Here is a 20,830-nt window from a genome sequence, read left to right as displayed (position 1 = left end):
TAGTTAACTTGGTGTATATACATTCAATAAGTATTCACCGAGCGTCTGTTGTGTGTTAGAAATCTTCCAGGTACTGGAGATACGGCAGTGAACAAAATAGACAAAATCTCTGCCCTCATGAAGGTCACATTTTTGAAATGTTTATAGTAGCTGATGAATGGCCCCTTCCATTTTTATAAAATTCTGGTTAGGAATTATAAGAACATATGGTACTCTAGTTACTTGAATGATCAAAATTAGATACTGAACTATATTCTCTAAAAAGAGTGTGAAACAATGTTGTTCTGTTCCCAGAGAATGGTTTATGTTCATGTGCTAATTATTACAGATCCCCTCCATAGAGAAGGTGATCAACATAAAGAAGAGTTTATACAAACACATATAAATCATAAACTATAGGAGAGTCCACTACAAGATGTTTTACTTTGTCTATGCTTTTTTTTAAAGATTTATTTATTTATTTGTTTGTTTGTTTATTTTTGAGAAAGAGTGTGAGCAAGGGGAGGAGCAGAGAGAGGGACAGACAGATTCTGCTGAGCGCAGTTCCTGATGAAGGGCTTATTCCCATGACTCTGAGATCATGACCTGATCAAAAATCAAGAGTCGGACCCTTAACCGACTGAGCCCCCCCTCAACCACTCCTTCCAATGTAAAGGTGATAGTGGCTGTAAATGAGTTTTCATAAAAATAACAAATTCTAAATAAAAAAATGTATGGGCTTCTAACTATTAATTACACAAACTTGTTTCTCTTCTCTAATTTTTTTAGGGCATGTTTTGTGGTTGTACTGCAAAGACCATTTTTAGCGTTATTCTTTAATTTGATGAATGATACTGGTTGTGTGTTGTTTTTTTTTTTTTTAAGGATGACAGTTTTATAATGAGGATCAAGTAGGAAGTGGCTGTGATTTGACCTTTCCAGAGAGTTTTGCCAAAGATGGAGTGAAAGTAGTGCTTCATTTCCCATTTTGTACCACTTAACCTTTGCCCATTTCACACTTACTACACATCTCCTTATCGTTCTTGGTCTGCATGGAAAATTCATGTCATAGAAAACAAGTAGAAATATCTGAGTTTCATTCTGTAAAATTCTTTCTTTTTTTTTTTCTTTTTAAGATTTTATTTATTTATCTGACAGAGAGACCACAAGCAGGGAGAGGGGCAAAGGGAGAGGGAGAAGCTGACTCCTCACAGAGCAAGGATTCTGATGCAGGGCTGGATCCCACAACCCCAGGATCATGACCTGGGCCAAAGGCGGATGCTTCACCAACTGAGCCACCCAGGTGTCCTGTTAAGCTATTTCTCATATAGAAATATGAAGCAGAGGATTTAGGGAACAAGGAAGAGAAAAAGAATGATTAAAAAAAAAAAGAGGAAATCAATTGCTATATCAAAAAGAGTCCCCCCCTCCCTCTACAACTTAAAAAATTATGAAATCAAATGTTTGAATGAAGTGGTTTGATGAACTTATAAGTTTTAGTGAAACATAATCTGGGTACAATTTTTTTAAAGCAATAGTTAAGTCTATTTTCCCCACATTTAAGAAGTAGTCTGTCAGTTCTCCAAAAAGGAGGAGGAGTCTTCATCTAAAATTTTTATTTTCGAGGTACCCAGGTGGCTCAGTGGTTGAGCGTCTGCCTTTGGCTCAGGTTGTGATCTCAGAGTCCTGGGATCGAGTCCCTCATCAGGCTCCTCCCAGGGAGCCTGCTTCTCCCTCTGCCTGTGTCTCTGCCTCTCTCTGTGTGTGTCTCATGAATAAATGAATGAAATCTTTAAAAAGAAATATTTTCATGCCTCCAGCCAGAATTCTTGCAAGCATCCTTGAGTTCCTTCTCACCCAGCCCACATCTAACCTTCAGAACATGCCCAGAGTCTGACCACCTCCTCACATATCCGCTGCTACTTTTCCAGCTCGTCCACTGTCCCTTCTCCTGACTTCCATCCTGATTTCCACCCTTGCCCCTTATAGGCCAGTGTCTATGCAGCAACCACTGCCTTTCTTTTCAGTGTGCTAGGTTATATGGCTTCTTTCCTTCTCCTGCTTTGCCATCTTACACAGAATAGTCCAGAACCTTCCATCACAGTTTGCCTCTGTGATGCTTCCCCCTTCCTTCCCTACCATTTGTCCTCTTGCTCACTTCTCGCTTCAAGATCTTCCTTGCTGTTTTTGAACACATGACTACACCAGTTCCTATAAGCCCTTGTATCTGCTGAACCAGAACATCCTTCCCTCAAATACTAATAAGGCTAGCTCCTCATTTCTTTCAGATTGCTGCTCATAGTTCACCTTATCAGGGAGACCTTTCTTGACCACCTCCCACTTTACTACTCTCCATAACTTTTATCTGATTTTATTTTTGTGAACTTATTTATTTCCTTAATTGTTGCTTGTTGTCCTCATTGTTCCTTGAAGGAGAGCAGAAACTGGGATTTTTCATTTGCTGCCATATCCTTGGTGCTGAGGACGATTCCTGGCATGCAGTGTGTGCTCATTGAGTTTTGTCAGATGGATGAATAAATAATTGAACATATTTACTAGTACATTTCTAATATTTTGCCAGTAGATTGGGTCTAATTTGGTGTCATTTTTAAATAAAAGTGTGCAAGAGGCTAAGAAATCATAATAGTAATGGGATTTGAGAGCTTTTAAATGATTTGTAACCAATAGATTTCAGGCTGGTTTCATGGGCACATTTAAATATAGGAGACCATATATTTTCTGCAGGCTTAATTTTTAGGAGAAGCCTACTGAGCTTTGTGTTAAGGGGGAATTTGAATACCTACTTAGTACTTCTGTAGGACTCCTGTCCTCTAAACCTGGAGTTATATACCCACAGTGGGTGCCCAGTTTAGCCACTGGATGTCCAGAACTGGCACCCTTTCTTAGATTTATGCCCCAGTGAATTCTTGGTTCCTAAAAAGACTTTTGATGTGCTGCTATACCAACGAGTTAGTTTTAAATTCTTAAACTTAGAATGAAAAGGCGAAGTGTATTTATAGCACCCTTCTCCATGAAATGGAAGAAACGAATTTTCTCTGATGTGCCAATTACAGTTCTTGGCTAGACAATCCCCCGTCTTTGTCCTCATACCTAAACAAAGGGCTTCTTTCCACCTGTATATAGTCTGTTGTCTTTGTAGATCATCATTTTCTTTTCTAGGAAATGGCATTTTCTACCTTTAAGTCTACTATGTGTTTGGGGAGTAGGATGTTAAAGATTGCCTTTAAAAGGGACTGGGGCAGTTAGAAAACCATACTCTAAAAGAAGAAAGGGCATCCAGAAGTATTTCTTAAATTGCATCCAACAAAAGGAGTATCTCTATCTAGTCCTTTAATCCTAGAGCCCTAGATGAGGGTTGAAAGGAAGAATTGTAGACAGACATTTCCATGCCTGAAAATGTCAAGCACAATTTTGGCAGACATAGCAGTATAGGAAGATGCTAGATTCTTGGGCAGTGAGATGTTTGCTGGTTTGGTATTTTATCTTTGGCAGTTGCTGCTACATTTGATACCCTCAGCTGCTTTTGAAGATTCTGCAGAAGAAGAGCATTCATTTCCAGCTGCAAAAATTCAGTAAATGGTCCCTGGATTCATGTTGTCGTGTGTTTACAACTTTCTGTAGTTTTTTTTTTTTTCATCCTTCCAGTGTTTCCTTTCACATTTATACTCCAGATCTACAGAAATGACAGACCATCCCAGTTGACTACACAGGCACAGCATTGTAATAAAAGGGCACTTGCCTATAAAATCAGAAGACCTGGCAAGTCACCTTGCCTCTCTGAGCTTGCATTTCCTCATGGGTAAATGCAAAACATGTGACCATCTTTGAGAGTTTCTGTGAATATGAAATGACATAAACTACTGCACCTAAGAACACTTGGAAAACAGTGTTGTGAATCTAAGGCACCATTACAATGAAGGATCATTTGAATCTTCTGATTTAACATCTAGAGAAATTGATTATGATTTCAGTTGTGGAGAGTTCAAGGCTCTAAAGCTTTTAATAGACATGTGGGATATTTTTATTTTTATTATTTCTTTCAGAGTATAACCTAGCAACAATGTAGAGTTTCTTTCAGCCATTCTGTAATTAGTTGGCTTTGAAGGAAGGCCACGTCACATATAGGTGTCCTCCTGTCTTGCTCCGATGTAAATGTACAGTGAAGACCTACTGTATGCTAGATGTTGAGGGCAAATACAAAGAGAAACAAAACAAGCTTTTAAAATAGCCAAGAAAAGTAGATATTCATAATTAAACAAATTGCCTAATCAAACTATGTTAGTTACAAAATCCAGTGGGAACAAAGAAGATAGAATGAAATATTCTAGTTCAGTGGCTGGGGAAAAGCCTTATATTGTGCAATACCTGGAGTTTAGGTGATTTGGGGTTTTTGTTTTGCTGCTGAGTCCAATATTGTTTTATGCCAACTATGTGGGTGGCTCGCTTCCAAAGAAGCATTCTTTTTACCCACTGCACTTCTCTGAGTCAGTAAATGATGGTAATGCTTTTTGCACAGGTTCCTGAGTCTCAAATCATCTACTGTATCTGTGAATTATTAAACAAAGAGGGGTGGTTACTGACTTCAGGGTACTTATGAGCTCAGTGGAGAGGGGTGAGCCTGTCATCATTAGCAATATATAAAATCTGGGACACTGAAGAGCTGTGGTTCATGAGAGGTTGAACATGGATCTTATTGGCCAGATTCAAAGTGGGATGGGATGGGCAGTTGTCTCAGAGTAGGGTACATAATGTGGAAATGAATGTCATCGGATAGGATCTCAAGGGATCTCCTGTATTTCTGACTTCTTGGTAGAAGTAGCTCTTTTGCTATTTCTGATGAATTTCCCATCTAGCTTGTATATGTATGTGTGTTTCTCTGTCAGTGTTTTTAAATATACTCTATTAAATAAACTCAGACGTTTTTAAGCCATGACTATGAGAAAATGTGCATGAAGTGACTAAGAGAGCCCATGGGTACCTGCAGAGTTGAAGTACAAAAACCTAAAAGCCCAATGATTAGACGCATTTAAAATTTAAATTAGGGGCAGCCCAGGTGGCTGGGCTGGCTCAGTGGTTTAGTGCCGCCTTCAGCCTAGGGTGTGGTCCTGGAGACCAGGGATGGAGTCCCACGTCAGGCTCCCTGCATGGAGCCTGCTTCTCCCTCTGCCTGTGTCTCTGCCTCTCTCTCTCTGTGTGTGTCTCTCATGAATAAATAAATAAAATCTTAAAAAAAAATAAAATAAAATTTAAATTGGCCAATAAGTAGAAACAGTAACCAGAGTGTAAAATTAGACTTGGCTAGGGGATCCCTGGGTGGTGCAGCGGTTTAGCGCCTGCCTTTGGCCCAGGGCGCGATCCTGGAGACTCAGGATCGAATCCCACGTCGGGCTCCCGGTGCATGGAGCCTGCTTCTCCCTCTGCCTGTGTCTCTGCCTCTCTCTCTATCTCTCTCTCTGTGTGTGACTATCATAAATAAATAATTTAAAAAAAATTAGACTTGGCTAGCTCATAGGGACAAAACCTGGGTGGGGCCATGGTTTTGATGACAGGGATGCTGGCGGGAGGGATGTGTAGGAGGTGATGTTCAAAGAGTACTAGGGGTCAGAGCCCAGACTGGGCTAACTCTAGACAGAAATGAAGGCAGGCAGGAAAAATATGATCAATGACAGATCATTTCCTTCTAACACTTACCTTAGATGAGAGGGTCCCCACAGCTGCAAGGTGTTCCCTTGGCCTGGCTTATCACTTGCCTTTTGGATAATATAGAATCTGAGGTGGTTTCTGGAGTCCACCAGGTATGTGAGAGTTGGGTCGACTGGCATATTCCTTTTCTTTTTTCTTTTTTCTTTTTTTTAATTTTATTTAAATTCAGTTAATTAACACATAATGTATTATTGGTTTCAGAGGTAGAATTTACTGATTCCGTAATACCCTCTAGTTCCATCCACATCCTTGCAAATGGCAAGATTTCATTTTTTTTTTGATGGCTAATTATTATTCCATTGTATTAATTCCATTTCTAGGGACGCCTGTGTGACTCAGCAGTTGAGCCTCTGCCTTTGGCTCAGGGCATGATCCTGAGGTCCCGGATCCAGTCCCACATCAGGCTTCTTGCAGGGAGCCTGCTTCTCCCTCTGCCTGTGTCTCTGCCTCTCTCTCTGTGTCTCTCATGAATAAATAAATAAAATCTTTGAAAAAAATAATTCCATTTCTAAGAGCAAAGGACAGCCTCCACTTTGTGCTGACCTGCTGTGATGGTAGGAAACTGGGTTGAAGAAGATAGAATGCTAGTACCCGATGGTCTTCCCATTCATCTGTATCCATCCTGAGCTTCCTGGTCAACAGTAATGATCAGATACTCTGTGTGTCTAGCTATGTGACTTAATATAGGCTGGGAACTTCTATTTCTCTCTTCTATTTCTCTAGATCCCTAGAGATCTATGATCTCTAATTAATTACAGAAAGTAATTAATTACTTTCATTCCATCATTCATTCACCAAATATTTATTAAGCCCATACATAGTATCTCCTGCTCACTTCTGGGACATTGCTGCATTGAGGGAAGAATTAACTTCTTTGGCAGTTGTCACTTTTGAGAATGTTGGCACTATCTTTAACTAGGGACTGTAAGGAAGAGCTCATGACCATCCACAGAGATGATCCTCTCGCCTCATGTTCATTAATTGTCATTTATTTTCTCCTTCAGAACAGGCAGAGAGCTAACAACAGTCCTACTCTTCCATCTGCTAGCTCACCAAATTTTTAAGGATTCATGTCAACTTCTTAGCCACAATCCTGGCTCTTTACCAGGAAGGCAGATTTTTGGAAAGTTGACTCACCCAACTTACAGCTGTAATTTAAGCTCCCTTTTCCCACAGTGGAGTTATAGGTAATATTATGAACATATGATTTTCGAGGCAGGCAGGTATATAGTTTGAACTGATGAGTCAAGACATACTTATTCCTAGTATCAGAGGGATAAGGCTCCATATTTTACAGTGGCAATGTAGAGGAGTGGTTTTGTCATGCTAGTCTGCAGGGACCCTTGTTGTTTTTGCCCACCATGAGGGTTACTTTCTTTTTTTTTTTTCTTTTTTTTTTTAATTCTTGATTTGAATTCAATTTCGTGGGATGCCTGGGTGGCTCAGTGGTTGAGCATCTGCTTTTAGCCCAGGGCGTGATCCTGGAGTCTCGGGATCGGGTCCCACATCGGGCTCCCTGCATGGAGCCTGCTTCCCCCTCTGCCTGTGTCTCTGCCTCTCTGTGTCTCTCATGAATAAATAGTAGACTCTTAAAAAATAAATAAAATAAATAATAAATTCAATCTCATGAACATATACTGTATTATTCATTTGGGGGGTAAAATTTGATGGTTCATCATTTGCATGTAACACCCAGTTCTCATGACATCACATGCCCTCCTTAACGCCTGTACCCAGTTACCCCATCCCCACCCACCTCCCCTCAAGCAACCCTCAGTTTGTTTCCTAGAGTTAAGAGTCTCTTCTGGTTTGCCTCCATGAGGGTTTATTTTTTGCTGTTGTTGGTCCTTGACTGTGATTCAGGCCTGAGTTCCTTCTTTGCTACTTGGTAGCTCAGAAAGCAGTGTAAATCATCAACACATAAACAAATGGTCCACACTGAATAAGTTGTGTGTGTGTGTTGTTGTTGTTATTGTTGTTTTTTGGTAAGATTCTTTTTTAGAGCAGGTTTAGATTTACAACAAAATTGAGAGGAAGATACAGAGATTTCCCGTATACCCCCCTGCCCTCATACGTGCTTAGTCTCCACCAATATCAACATCACTCATCAGTATCTTTACCAAGAATGATACATCATCATCACCCAGAGGCCATAGTTGACCGTAGGGGGTTCACTCTTTGTGTTGTGTATCCTATGGATTTGGACAAATGTATAATGACATGTATCCATCATTATAGTATCATATAGAGTATTTTTACTACCCTGGGAGTCTGGGCTCTCTACCTATTCATCTTCCCTTCCGCAACCACTGTTCTTTTTAGTGTCTTCATAGGTTTGCCTTTCCTAGAATGTCATGTAGTTGGAGTCAGACAGCATGTAGACTTTTTATATTTGTTTCACTTAGCAATAGACATTTATGGTTCCTCCATGTCTTTTCGTGGCTTGATAGCCCATTTCTTTTTGGTGCCAAATAATATTCTATTGTCTGGATGTGCCACCGTGTGCTTATCCAGTCACCTACTGAAGGACTTCTTGATTGCTCTCAAGTCTTGGAAATTATGGATAAAGCTGCTGGGAACATCTCTGTGCAGGTTTTTATATGGACAGAAGTTTTCAACTCCTCTGAGTGAATACCAAGGAGCATGATTGCTGGATCATATGGTAAGCGTATGTTTAGTTTAAGAAACCACCAAACTGTCTTCCGAAGTGGCTGTACCATTTTGCATTCCCACAGCCATGAATGAGAGTTCTTATTGCTCCACATCCTTGCCAGCATTTGGTTGTCAGTGTTCTGGATTTTAGCCATTCTAATAGTTGTGTAGTGGTATCTCGTTGTCTTAATTTGCCTTTCCCTCATGACATGATGTGGAGTATCTTTTCATGTATTCCTTTGCTATCTACTTATTTTCTTTGATGAAGTGTCCACTAAGATCTTTGGCCCATTTTTTTGATTGGGTTGAGTTTTAAGAGCTCTTTGTATATTTTGGATCAGTCCTTTATCAGATGTATCTTTTGTAAATGGTTTCTCCCAGGCTGTAGCTGGTCTTCTCATTCTCTTTGACGTTGCTTTTTGCAGAACAGAGTTTTACATTTTAACAAAGCCAGTAATTTCTTTCATTAATTGTGTCTTTGGTGTTGTACCTGAAATGTCATTGCCATATCCATAGTCATCAGATTTTCTCCCATTATCTTCTAGGATTCTTATGGTTTTACATTTTGCATTTAGGTCTGTCATTCATTTTGAATTAATTTTTGTGAAGGGTGCAAGGTCATTTCAATTTTTTGTTGTTATTGTTTAGGGTTTTTTTGGGGGTTTTTTAAATTTGTTTTGGTATGTGATCCACAATTATGCCAACACCATTTGATAAAGAGGTTGATTATCTTTGTTCCATTGTATTGCCTTTGCCCCTTTGTGAAAGATCAGCTGACTCTATAAAGGTTTATATCCAGACTCCCTCTTCTGTTGGTCTATTTGTTTATTTTTTCCCTGATATTTATTTTCTTGTCTATGTCTTTATCATGTCTTGAAATTGGGTAGTGTCATTTTTCCAGATTTGCTCTCCTTCAATATTGTGTTGGCTCTCCTGGGTCTTTGAAGGAATTTTCCCCCCTTTGTCTAAAAGCAGAAGTTCAAGGCTTTCTGCTTAGTGCATGATGGCATGATGGGTTACATGTTTGAAACTTCTCGTTGCCTCTTTTGTACTATAGAAAGAACATCTCATAATCTTACTATGAGGTGATCAATCTCCCTCCCTCTGTATGAGTTCTCCTGTTAGCATTTCATCTACTCAGAAATGTTTATTGAGTATGTACTTAGTGCCAGGTACCGACATCAAATTATAGGATCCCGTCTCCAGTCTGGGTGGAGGTTATGGTGGACTGGGGGAGGTACAGATGACATTGCAGGAGAGTTCTGGGTGAAGTGCTGCGGGGGCTTGGGGAGGCTCCATTTACTGGCTGAGGTTTGGGAAGCTGATGAAAACAGATTGATTTCAACTGAGCTTTAAAGGATGAATAGGTGATTGTACAAACGGAGGAGGATGGGCAAGGACTGTCAGCAGAAACAGGAAGGAGGCGGAAAGGAACATGGTGGGGAAGCATAGTACACTGATTACAGTTCAGGTGTGTGGCATGTAGGGAGATATGAAGTCATAAAGGAAGGAGTGGATCATGAGGAGCCTCTATACCATATCACAAGTGTGAACTTTTTCCCAACTAAAGCAGTTGGAGGTTTTATTTGGTTGAGATAAAATTCACTTCACATAACTGTAATATTTTAACTATTTTACAGTATACCATTAAGTGGTTCTTGGTATAGTCACAACATTGTGCAACCATTGGCAGGATCTAATTTCAGAACACTTTCTTGCCCCCGCCTCTCTTCTCTTAGCCTCTGACGACCACTAATCTACTTTCTGTCTATGGATTTGCCTATCCTGGACATTTCGTATAAATGGAAGCATCCAACATATGACCTTTTTGTGTGTCATCTTTCACTTAATGTTTTCATAATTCATTCGCGTGGTAGCAGTATCAGTACCTCAGTCCTTTCTGTGACTAATTCCTATGCCATCGTATGGACAGATGGACAGATGGCATTTTGTCTATCCATTCATAAGTTGATGGACATTTGGGTTGTTTCCTCTTTTGGACCATTATAAATAATGCTGCTATTTGTGTACTGAGTTTCTGTGTGAACATGCATTCTCAGTTCTCTTGGGGATCCACCTAGGAGTGGAATTGCTGGGTCATATGATAACTCCATAATTAACTTTTTGAGGAACTGCCAAACTGTTTTCCAAGTCATTGGAGATTTTTAAGACAGAGCAAAACAGACTCAGATTCTATTTTAACATCACATGCTCTAGGACTGTATTTTCTTTCAAGACTAGGTATTTCTACTTCTGTTATGTTTTCCTAGTTCAGGGCATCACAGCCCACAGTAGTGAAACCTATCTGGCTCTTTTAAATCCTATCATTGGGATTGTCATGAAGGAATCTGTACCTACTAGCATAGAGTGTGGCAGAAAGTAGTGTCAGGATAGTCTCTCTCCCTCTATGATGTATTGTAGAGGAGTTTTTTTTTTTTTTTAAAGAGAACCCTTGATTAAATTATAGGCTATTATTAGGGAGTTTATTGTACTTATAAACTGTACTTGGATTCCCTGTAATTTGTTATAATTAATGCAGGAGTTCAAGAGCAGAAAGCAAGGATCAGGTTGTGGCATGCTTTTCTCTTTTGCAACACCTTGCTATCATTGGCCTTTTTTTCACTCGTAGTTAAGGCCTGTGTGTGTTTGTGTGCATTTCAACAAACATTATCCTTTTTAGGAAAGAATTGCAATCCTTTGACTCATGAGACTCCTAAGGAGTCTCGATAAGAAGTTAGGCGTTCAGTGGCAAAACAGGGTATCGATCCATGAACGTTGAAAACTTCTGGAATTAAATCTTTCCCAAGACAGTCTTGTCTGAGTGTGTTTGAGTATATGCACGTGTTTGTATTTTCATGCATGCACATGTATTGGCTTGTGGTGTGAAAAGGCTAGGACAAAAACTTTCCCTTTTAAGGTTATCTTTGTCAAGTTATAGTGTTAGCCATGCCTCCCCCATTGGGTTATTTCAATTTTGCACAGTTGCAGGAGTGTTGGCTTTGTAGTAGGCTTGACAATGCAGAGTTTTAATTGACTGTCAACTTGAACATTCATTAAGTATAAAAACTTTCAGATAGTGCATGGGTCAGGTCTCAAACACATTATTATACTTGAATAATCATAAACTGAAATCTTCTAAGGGTTTTTGAGGATAGAGGGACAGAGGGAGGGAGGCATTCAGGTTTATCTGGGCGCATTCCTGTGTCCGTCCTGTTTATCTGGTCCTAGCAGACAGAGAACAGGGTGGGCCACCCTGCCCATTATCTGGATTTACAGTTGTGAACACCCTTTGGAATGGATGGAATGTGCTCTTTCTCTCTTGTTGGTATCTCTGTCAATCTCAGTGTTAAAATTACGTTCCTTTGCTGTTCTGTACCCCAGAATTCTAGGACAGCTTGTCCTCAGTCCCCTCTTTTTTTTTTTTTTTGTCTTTTATAGTAGAGAAACTTGGACATTTATTTCCTACTTGCCCAATGTAATGTCAACCAGAAAGCAATGATTGTGCTTTGGTACATACTGCACTGTCCTGGGAGAGCTGGGTTCCAGTACATTCTAGCAAGATTCGTCTGATGTGGATGATTGCAAAGGAAGTTTTCTAGTGAGGAAACACTTGCCTTCGTAATAACAATAACAAACAACCCATCTTTCTCTCTGTTGCACTCCCGCTCCAGTAGTTGATGGAAAACCTTCACAGACTGAAGAACGTAAGGATGCATTAATATGCTCCCCTCTTCTCTAAGTTGTCACATCTCCACTGACTACACACTTGGGAAAAGATAAGCTGGTTTGACTAACCTTGACCTGTAGAGAAGGGAGAGGCAGACAGGAGCTGTCTGGTAATAACAGTGGTACTACAGGTCGATAGTTACAGCTTACAGAATGCTTTCACTAACCTATTTTTAACTATGAGAAAGCATTTTCTTTCTCTCTCAGATCTCCTTAGGCAGTGGGGGGCGGGGAGGGAAGAGTAATGCATGGGTGATATGTGCCAATCATACAACTCATCAGGTGTTATTAAGTAAGCTAGCAACAGAATGAAGTCTAGATAACTTTCTTATGATCCATAGTATAGAAGTACCTTGTCTCAGTGCAAGAGTCAGTAAAGAGTGTGTGTGACACTGAGGATGAACTGTAGTTTGCTTTTTAAAAAAAATCTGCCATTGGAAATACACACCCCTAAGGTCCATCTAGACCCACTTCTGGCTAGAGCCTAGCCTCTCCTAGGTAGGGACCTTGCTCTCTGGGTTTTACTTTGTCTCTCTGTGAGTCTTATAATGTTGTTAACAAGCCATTAGAATGCACAGCTCCATCTTCTTTGCCTCCATCTATCTCTGGAGGAGGAAAGTGAAATTTCCCAGAGGCTACTGCTGGGACAAAAAACCAGATCTGAATCCACTTAGGACTGTCCTATAATATGTTTTTACAGAAAAGCTCCTCATGTCAGTGTCTGTCTCATGCTGTGACACATACAACCTGGTGGGGAGGAAGGCTGCTTGGTTATGAAAGCCTTTCCTTAGAGACCTCTGGATCATAAAAATCACCAGGTAGTAGGTGTTTTTATTTTTGTTTTTATTTTTGGACTTCAATGGGAATGATGACTTGCCTGCAGTGGTTGAGAATCAGATCCCACTCTTACTACTTGTGTGGTTGCTGTGCAGAAGGAGAGCTCCAAGCTCTGGTCTGTCTGGCCCTGACCACAAGGACAGTGCTACCTTGGGCCAGTCATTCTTCTTCCTCCACACAGTTTCCTTCTATAAAAACAAAAGGGTAGGACTTGGATTTTTGAAATCTTTCCTTTGTCAAGTAGCTTAGGCTTAATCATGCCGTGACAGTGCATGACCCATGGATCTCTTTGGCCTTCAGAAACAAAGACTTGTGTCTTGCCTGACTTACGTGTCTACTGTGTCCACTGCCTTTTTTCCCTGGAGCTCAGGCCAACTGAGCGGCAGTCTTCATTGGACACAGCAGGTCTCAGGGCAAAGGGAAACAGATGACTTGGAAGCCTTCTACTCAGGGGAGGCACGTGTCACCTCCACCCCCATTCCATTGACCCCAAAGCCTAGTTACAGAGTTGATGAGGTAGGTGGGTGGAGGGGAGGCTTCATGGAGAGCAGACATTTGGAGCAGTAATAATGGCCACCCCCTCTCCTGTCTCCACCGTCCTGTGATTTATGCTGAGAATGTTGAGCCCTTGAATAGAAGCATGATCAAGATCAGCTCTTAAGGCTTTTATTCTCTCGCAGCTCTTCTCTGTTGGAGGCACTTCTGCTGAACTGGACTTGGAATGAATATTTCACTTGTGGGAGGGGTGGGGAATACTTCAAAAGCAACACGTACTCGTCCTCTATGTTCATCCTGTCGTATTTGTGGTTCTGTGGTAGTACAGTCCATACTTTTCAGGACACCACATGGAATGTCTCCATCTGAGAAGCAGTCACAGACCTGCAAATAGAGCAGAGTTGCATAAGTGCTTAAAGTCCCCATATATAAATCAAAAAGAGAGATTGAGGATCTTAGCAGTACATCTATAAATGTTGAGGATAATGTTACAGGGTATAATTTTGAAAGAGTTCTTTGATAAATGTCAGAAGTACTGAATACTCCATTGATTTGACCCGGTCTGGCATTTTTTAAAACTTCCTTTTCAGAATTCTTAAGAGGAGGAAAGAACATGGAGAAGTCACTTGTTTTCTCAAGATTGAAGGGGAACTATCCCAGATAGATGAGACATCCAACAACTGGTTCATATTATCTATCAGTTTCCAGTTAATAATATTTAATAGCACTATCAGGAAGCTTTTCTGTTTTCCCTAGAGAAACCTGAATTTTAATCTCTATGAATTAAAAACAAAACAGAACACTTTGAGAATAGACATTTTACCTTTATTCAACAAGCATAGTTATATTTACCAGTTCTTAGAGGGAGAGTAGAATCCTAACCTAAAACTGTTCATTGGACCCCAGCAGTCAGATGGACTATTTCCAGGGTCTTTGAATATGAAAAATATTAAAAAGTTTTCCTTGTGAGCTTGGGTTTTCAAAGAGGATCCCTTTGGAAAGTTGGCAAATACTTACTTTCCTGGCATGAAGATTGGTGTGTTTTTTTTTTCCTCCTCCACCCAGAGCTATGACAGGGTGGAGTATACTTCCGTGAAATTGCATGTTTCCAAAATAGGATTCACTGTTATATTTTACTGCCGTTAGAATTGAATCTCTAATCAAAAATAAGCAAAACCCAAACATTCTAGAAATAGAATTTCAACTCATATTCTCTAATTTAGTCTTCATATAGGATAGAATTATTATACTTTACAAAAATGGCTTTTGAGCCAAAATGTACCAATTTCCAAAATGGTCCAGATTTCGTTCTCATTTCTGCAATCTCACATCATAATCTCCACAATCTCACGTGGGAATAGCAGTGTATCATTAACGCTGTTCAGATTCTCTCATAGTCTGAGTGGCTTCCGGGAAAGAGTTATGCATTCAACAGCTCCTCAGTCTTGTATCCCGTAGGAGCCTATGTCTAACCTGATGACCAGGAACAATCCTGGTGTTCTTTGCTAGTGGGCTGGGACACACTGTTGCCTAGAATGGAGTGGATCTGTTCTAGAACTTCCCGTATGTTATAGAAGTGTTAGCTATAGATGAAATTGGGACCAGGAGGATAAGAAAACTACCACTATTGTTTTGCTGGATCCTGCGGATTATATTCCCAGAAGTGTCAGCCCATCAAAGGCTCTAGGTATGGCAGATAATGCTAGGGTAACACCTTTTAAAATGCTTTTCTCTTTGGTTCTTGGAAATCAAGCCCTTCATAGCACATTAGAGAGATCCATGACATCAGTGGTTCAAGAGAAGATGAGCATCCCTGTAAGGCAGAGACAGTCGTAAACCTCACCAGGGTGTCCCTCCGCATCTACCCAACATCTGCATACAGGAGTACTTAATAAATGTGGATATCCATGTTTCTCCTGGGCTTGGAGAGCAGAAAATAAGTCAGAACTGCTCAGGATGGGGTGGTGTCTGGGTGGTGCAGTCATTTAAGCAGCCAACTCTTGATTTTAGCTCAGGTCATGATCTTGGGCTCCTGGGATTGATGGGTTCCCCGCTCAGTTGGGAGTCTGCTTGAGGATTGTCTCTCTCCTTCTCCCTCTCCTTCTGCCCCTTCCCCCTTATCTAAATTAAATTAAAAAAAAAAAACACTCAAGATTGAAAGGAGTGGATGGCATATAGAAGAGATTTGGTATTGTAGATTAGGAAGGGTAGGTGACCTTTACCACTTTTTCCTACCCTGAAATTGTGTGTTCTGGTTTGTTCTGTTTTTCTTTTTTGAGAATCCCATTGCACATTTCTTCAGTAAACTTAAGATTCTTTCCTATACCGAAATTGTGGGGGGCGGGGGATGGCATTTGTTTTTGTTGTTTGGTTGTTTTGTTTGTTTGGTTTTAATATCCTTTACCTTTTCTGAAGAAAGTCGCAGCAGGATCGTCTGGCAATAAGATGAGGTAACACTTCCTCATCCTTCTTTTCTTCTTCTTCTCCCACTTTCAGAAGTATGGTCTTCAGATTCTAGGTGGCTCCTCTTCAAAGTTCACAGTGTACTCTTGTCACTCGAGAGGATCTTTTGCTGACCTAGGACCCCCTGGCCCGCCTCGGTGTCCACAAGGAGGTGATCTCCTGCCTAAGAACTGGCTAGGTTAGAAGCATGAAAGAGCAGGTCCCAGCCTGGGACCACGGGCAGGTCCCAGCCTCTTGAAGGGAAAGTGACCTTACACAACTGAGTGGAGCTTTTCCTGTTTCCTTGAGAATTGGCCCAGAGGCGCAAGACAGATGCTGGAGGAAAACGGAGAGTCAGGCTGGGGAACAGGGAAGAACTTGGCTGACGGTGCTGAGGAGGAACCCTGAGGGAAGGGAACAGACAGGAAACGTGCTGTGCCCCATGGAAAAGGAAGTAAGCTTCTGAAGCCCAGGTTTTCCATCCTGGTTCAGGTTTTACTGAGCTTTCTCCCAGGATGAACTAAGAGGGTGCATCAGATTATACTGTTAGATGTGAATCTGTTATTTAAGGCTGTAAAACCCGAGCTTTGCTCCCAGTTGGCCGGGTGCATATTCCTTGAAGCAAAGGCACTAACGTAAACCATTTCTGTTGGAACCTGGGATCCTCAACACTGACCCTGTGCACAGCTTAGAATGGGAGAGAAGCAGACAGACAAACAGTAGGCTCTTGTATCATAGGAGTGTGCAGGACCGCGCTTCTGTAGTGTTGACTCACCTGGGGCGAAACATTTGAAAATAAACTTGAATGTACCTGAGCTTGGGGACTTGAGTGAACAGGTGAAGAAAGAGAATCAGAAGATAACATGTGGCATATTTTAACCACAGCAAACCAGATCTCTTAGCCTTTGCTCTTTTGGTTTACTCTTGGTATTTCTTTAATTACTGCTTCAACATGTGTTGCTTTACTCTGATTCTCTGCTATGCATAACAAATAGACAGGTTATGACTTTTGCTTTAACTTTCATGGCAGATGATTGCCCAAAACTACCTCCCCACCATCCCCCCCACAGGCAGCGCCTTCCGTTTCACAAGGTCCTTAAAAGTATCCTACTAGGGAATCCCTGGGTGGCTCAGCGGTTTAGCACCTGCCTTTGGCCCAGGGCATGATCCTGGAGTCCCGGGATCGAGTCCCATGTCAGGCTCCCTGCATGGAGCCTGCCTGTGTCTCTGCACACACTCCCCCCCTCCCCCGCCCTTCTCTCTCTCTCTGTCTCTCTGTCTCTCGTGAATAAATAAATAAAATCTTAAAAAGAAAAAAAAAAGTATCCCACCTAGTATTTCCTCCTTACTGTTTGTGCACTTTCAGAAACAGCAGCACTGCTACTTTATTTAACCAGCAAAGGACTTTTAACCATATGTTCTTATATATAAGGACTTAGAATCCATGATGCCCCTAACCAGCTAAGGATATAATAACTAGGTGAAATGGAGCCGTGTCTGCTAGTCTCAGAGCAGGAGTGGGCACAGAGCTTTTCTACACATACCAAGGACTTGTCTCTGAAAATCAACGTAGATACTTATTGTATATATTACTTGATTTAATCAGTAGTGGAGCTCGGGTTTTACAGCCATAAATAACAGATTCACATCTAACAGTATAATCTGATGCACCCTTAGTTCATCCTGGTAGAAAGCTCAGTAAAACCTGAACCAGGATGGAAGTACAATGACTGATCCAGTAGTGGAGCCTATAAAATAATTATGAATAATTTTAGGGGACAGGTAGGATGGTAGTAGGAAGAACATGTTGTTTTTCTATTACCTACTAGGTTTTACTAAAAAGGATTTTCAAATAACTCAATGTTGGTCCTTGTGACTGGAGAATAGGTTTTTCCCACCAGAGACTGACATGGTTGTCTGTACCCCATCCAGTAGACCCAAGAGGAGACAGGAAATAGAGACTCTTTGGAAGGAGGCAGAAAACCCAAGACCTTCCCTCAAATAGGCATCGGATTGCTATGTAATGATATTCATGATGCCAAGGTAGAGACAACAATAATTAGCTCTCAGTGCTGGTTGCCTCTCTTTAAAAGAGTTGAGCTTTGGATCACTCTTGAGCTCCCTGGATTGACATGTCCAAATTTAGAAAAAGTAGAGTGTTACAGTTACCCAGAGCAGAAAGGTTGTTAGCATTTGCTAAGAATTAAGGCTAGGAAAAGTCTGTTATAGAGGTGACTGTGTTTTTCAGCGTATGGTCAAGGGAAGGGGAGAGTCCTAGGAAGAAACGTTTGGGGATGAGGAGATTTCTAAATGCTTAGGTAATTCTTTTTTTTTTTTTTTAAGATTTTATTTATTTATTCATGAGAGACACAGAGAGAGGGAGAGAGACAGAGACACAGGCAGAGGGAGAAGCAGGCTCCATGCAGGGAGCCCGATGTGGGACTCGATCCCGGGTCTCCGGGATCACGCTCTGGGCTGAAGGCGGCACTAAACCGCTGAGCCACTTGGGCTGCCCATAAATGTTTAGGTAATTCTAAGTACAGTTTTGTTGGCAAGGAAACAATGCACTGTATTGACCTCTGAGGACAGTGGTCCACTCTGATGTTTGATGTTGCACATGGGCACACTCTATTTACCTGTACTTGGCTGGTTTGGGAATGTTCTTCAGGTTGGGTTTTTGTGAGGCACAGACCTGTCGGGTGAGCCTGGCTCTGAAAAACTTTATCCCATCCACTAGCAGAATGCCAAACTATGTGGCCTGTTTGTGATCCACCCCACCAAACTGTTGAGCTTAAAAAATGGCATGTTTCCATAATTTTTTTAGGAATGCATCACTGTTGGATGTAGGTTTGGCAGCTATGCTGCCGTGGGTGTCCAGGTGTGCAAGAGCATTTTCCTTCCCGGTCTCTGTTATGAAGAACTGGTCCTTATCAAGTAATTCATCCTGCTGACCTACAATGAGATGATTTGATGAATGCTCTCAAACTGAGAATGCACAGGATGTGGCACCTGCCACATCACACAGAGATAAACACAGGCAGAGGGCACATTCCATCTTTTACAGGACTGACCTTTCTCAGCATTGCCTGTATGTCCTGCTGTGTATACAGAGTTTTACATCTAGAAACATTGATCCTGTGGGAACATATTTCAAGTGTGTGTTTTTAAGGTTATTTGTTCCTCTCTTCCCATGAACAGATATCAGTATTACCTGCAAGTCAAAAAAGACGTGCTTGAAGGCCGGTTGCGGTGTACGTTGGAACAGGTGATCCGGCTGGCCGGCTTGGCTGTGCAAGGTAAGGAGCGTGATGGCCAGCATGTGAAATCCCATTTTTCTCTTCGACTGCAGTGTTGCTGGCCTCTCACAGGGAAAAACTGAATTTACTTAAATGATCTCTTAGTAACTCTCACTTTCCATTTCAAGATATGTTAAAAGTACAGAAATAGAAAAAACAACAGAAATAGTGATTTCTGGTGGCAGGCTGGTGGATTTCTCAAAGCTGTTTGCAAATCATTCATGCTTGTATCATTTTAGTTTTATTTGAAGAAATAGCAGCTTTCATCCTGCCTTTAATTAAAGCTACATGCAGGGTTTGTGGAACATTTTCTCAGAATGATTCCACTACCCATTGTGGTCATATTTTGTGGCTTCGTGTTATGACTCTTTGACTTTCCCATCAGTTTCAAGTGTGATAGCTTTAAACATTGTAGTATAATTTATTCTCACACAGTTAAAGGGAGATTTAAAGTGCACAATTGTAGGGGGCGCTAGGGTGGCTCAGTTGCTTAAGAGCCTGACTCTTGATATCAGCTCAGGTCTTGATCTGAGTCATGAGTTGGAGCCCTGGGTTGAGCCCCATGCTGGGCACGGAGCCTACTTAAAAAATTAAATAAAACAAAATGCACGATTATAATATAAAGCAACACACACATAGTGGAATGCATTTACCTTTCAACCTGTCCTACCTAGATTTATTGGACAGTTATTTTTTTTCTTTCTAAATTGTTACATATACTTTTACATATTTTTATGTAACATATATTACATGATCCTTACACAGATTTATACATTACTCTTTAGTGAGTGGTGACTTAATTGCCTTTAGTCACAATGAAAAGATCAAAATGTAATTTTTTTTAAAAGATTTATTTATTTATTCATTCAGAGAGGGTGAAGAGAGAGGCAGAGGCACAGGCAGAGGGAGAAGCAGGCTCCCCGCAGGAAGCCCGATGTGGGACTCGATCCCAGGTCTCCAGGATCACACCCCGGGCTGCAGGCAGCGCTAAACCGCTGTGCCACCGGGGCTGCCCAAAATGTAATTTTTAAAAAGAAACTCGTGTCCTTTGCAGTCCTTCTTCCTTAAAGTCAGTTCCCATCCAAATGGAATCCCAGCCGCCGGGTCCTTACTGTGTGGACTGTTGTTGGAGAAGCTGTGAGCTGAACTTCCCATCCCCGACTCTGAACTGATGTTGAACCTTTTTTGGGCTCTGTAATATCTAAAGAGGCAGCATTCCCTTGATCTTTTTCATCCTGGGATATTAGCAGTTGAATAATTTTTGCTGGACACACGATTCCCAGTAGTTAGCTGCTGTTGTTACCTTCTGGATGAAAATACACAAAATATGTTGTATCCACCTGTCCACTTAAAGACTAAAAGGGGGGGGATGCCTGGGTGGCGCAGCGGTTTGGCGCCTGCCTTTGGCCCAGGGTGCAATCCTGGAGACCTGGGATCGAATCCCACATCGGGCTCCCGGTGCATGGAGCCTGCTTCTCCCTCTGCCTATGTCTCTGCCCCTCTCTCTCTCTCTCTCTCTCTCTCTCTGTGACTATCATAAATAAATAAAAAATTAAAATAAATAAATAAATAAACCAAACTCCAAACCCTTTCCCTTCTTTTAAAAAAATAAAAAAGAAAAAAGAAGACTAAAAGGGGAAAGAACAGTGCCCAGAATGTTACAGAACAATTAGTATTTA

General features: G+C 41.2%; 1 protein-coding gene across 3 annotated transcripts in view; it reads left to right on the top strand.

Moving 5' to 3' along the window:
- Positions 1-20,830, top strand: part of PTPN14 (protein tyrosine phosphatase non-receptor type 14) — a 180,363-nt gene that overhangs the window by 104,300 nt on the left and 55,233 nt on the right. For all 3 annotated transcript variants that reach the window (XM_025429920.3, XM_035718491.2, XM_025429921.3), the window contains exon 4: positions 19,054-19,151. In XM_025429920.3, coding sequence (XP_025285705.2) covers positions 19,054-19,151 — 98 coding nt within the window. The remainder of the gene's footprint in view (positions 1-19,053; positions 19,152-20,830) is intronic.

Source organism: Canis lupus, chromosome 7 (genome assembly GCF_003254725.2).
Source record: "Canis lupus dingo isolate Sandy chromosome 7, ASM325472v2, whole genome shotgun sequence".
Taxonomy (NCBI): Eukaryota; Metazoa; Chordata; class Mammalia; order Carnivora; family Canidae; genus Canis; species Canis lupus.
This window is presented reverse-complemented; position numbering and strand designations above follow the sequence as displayed.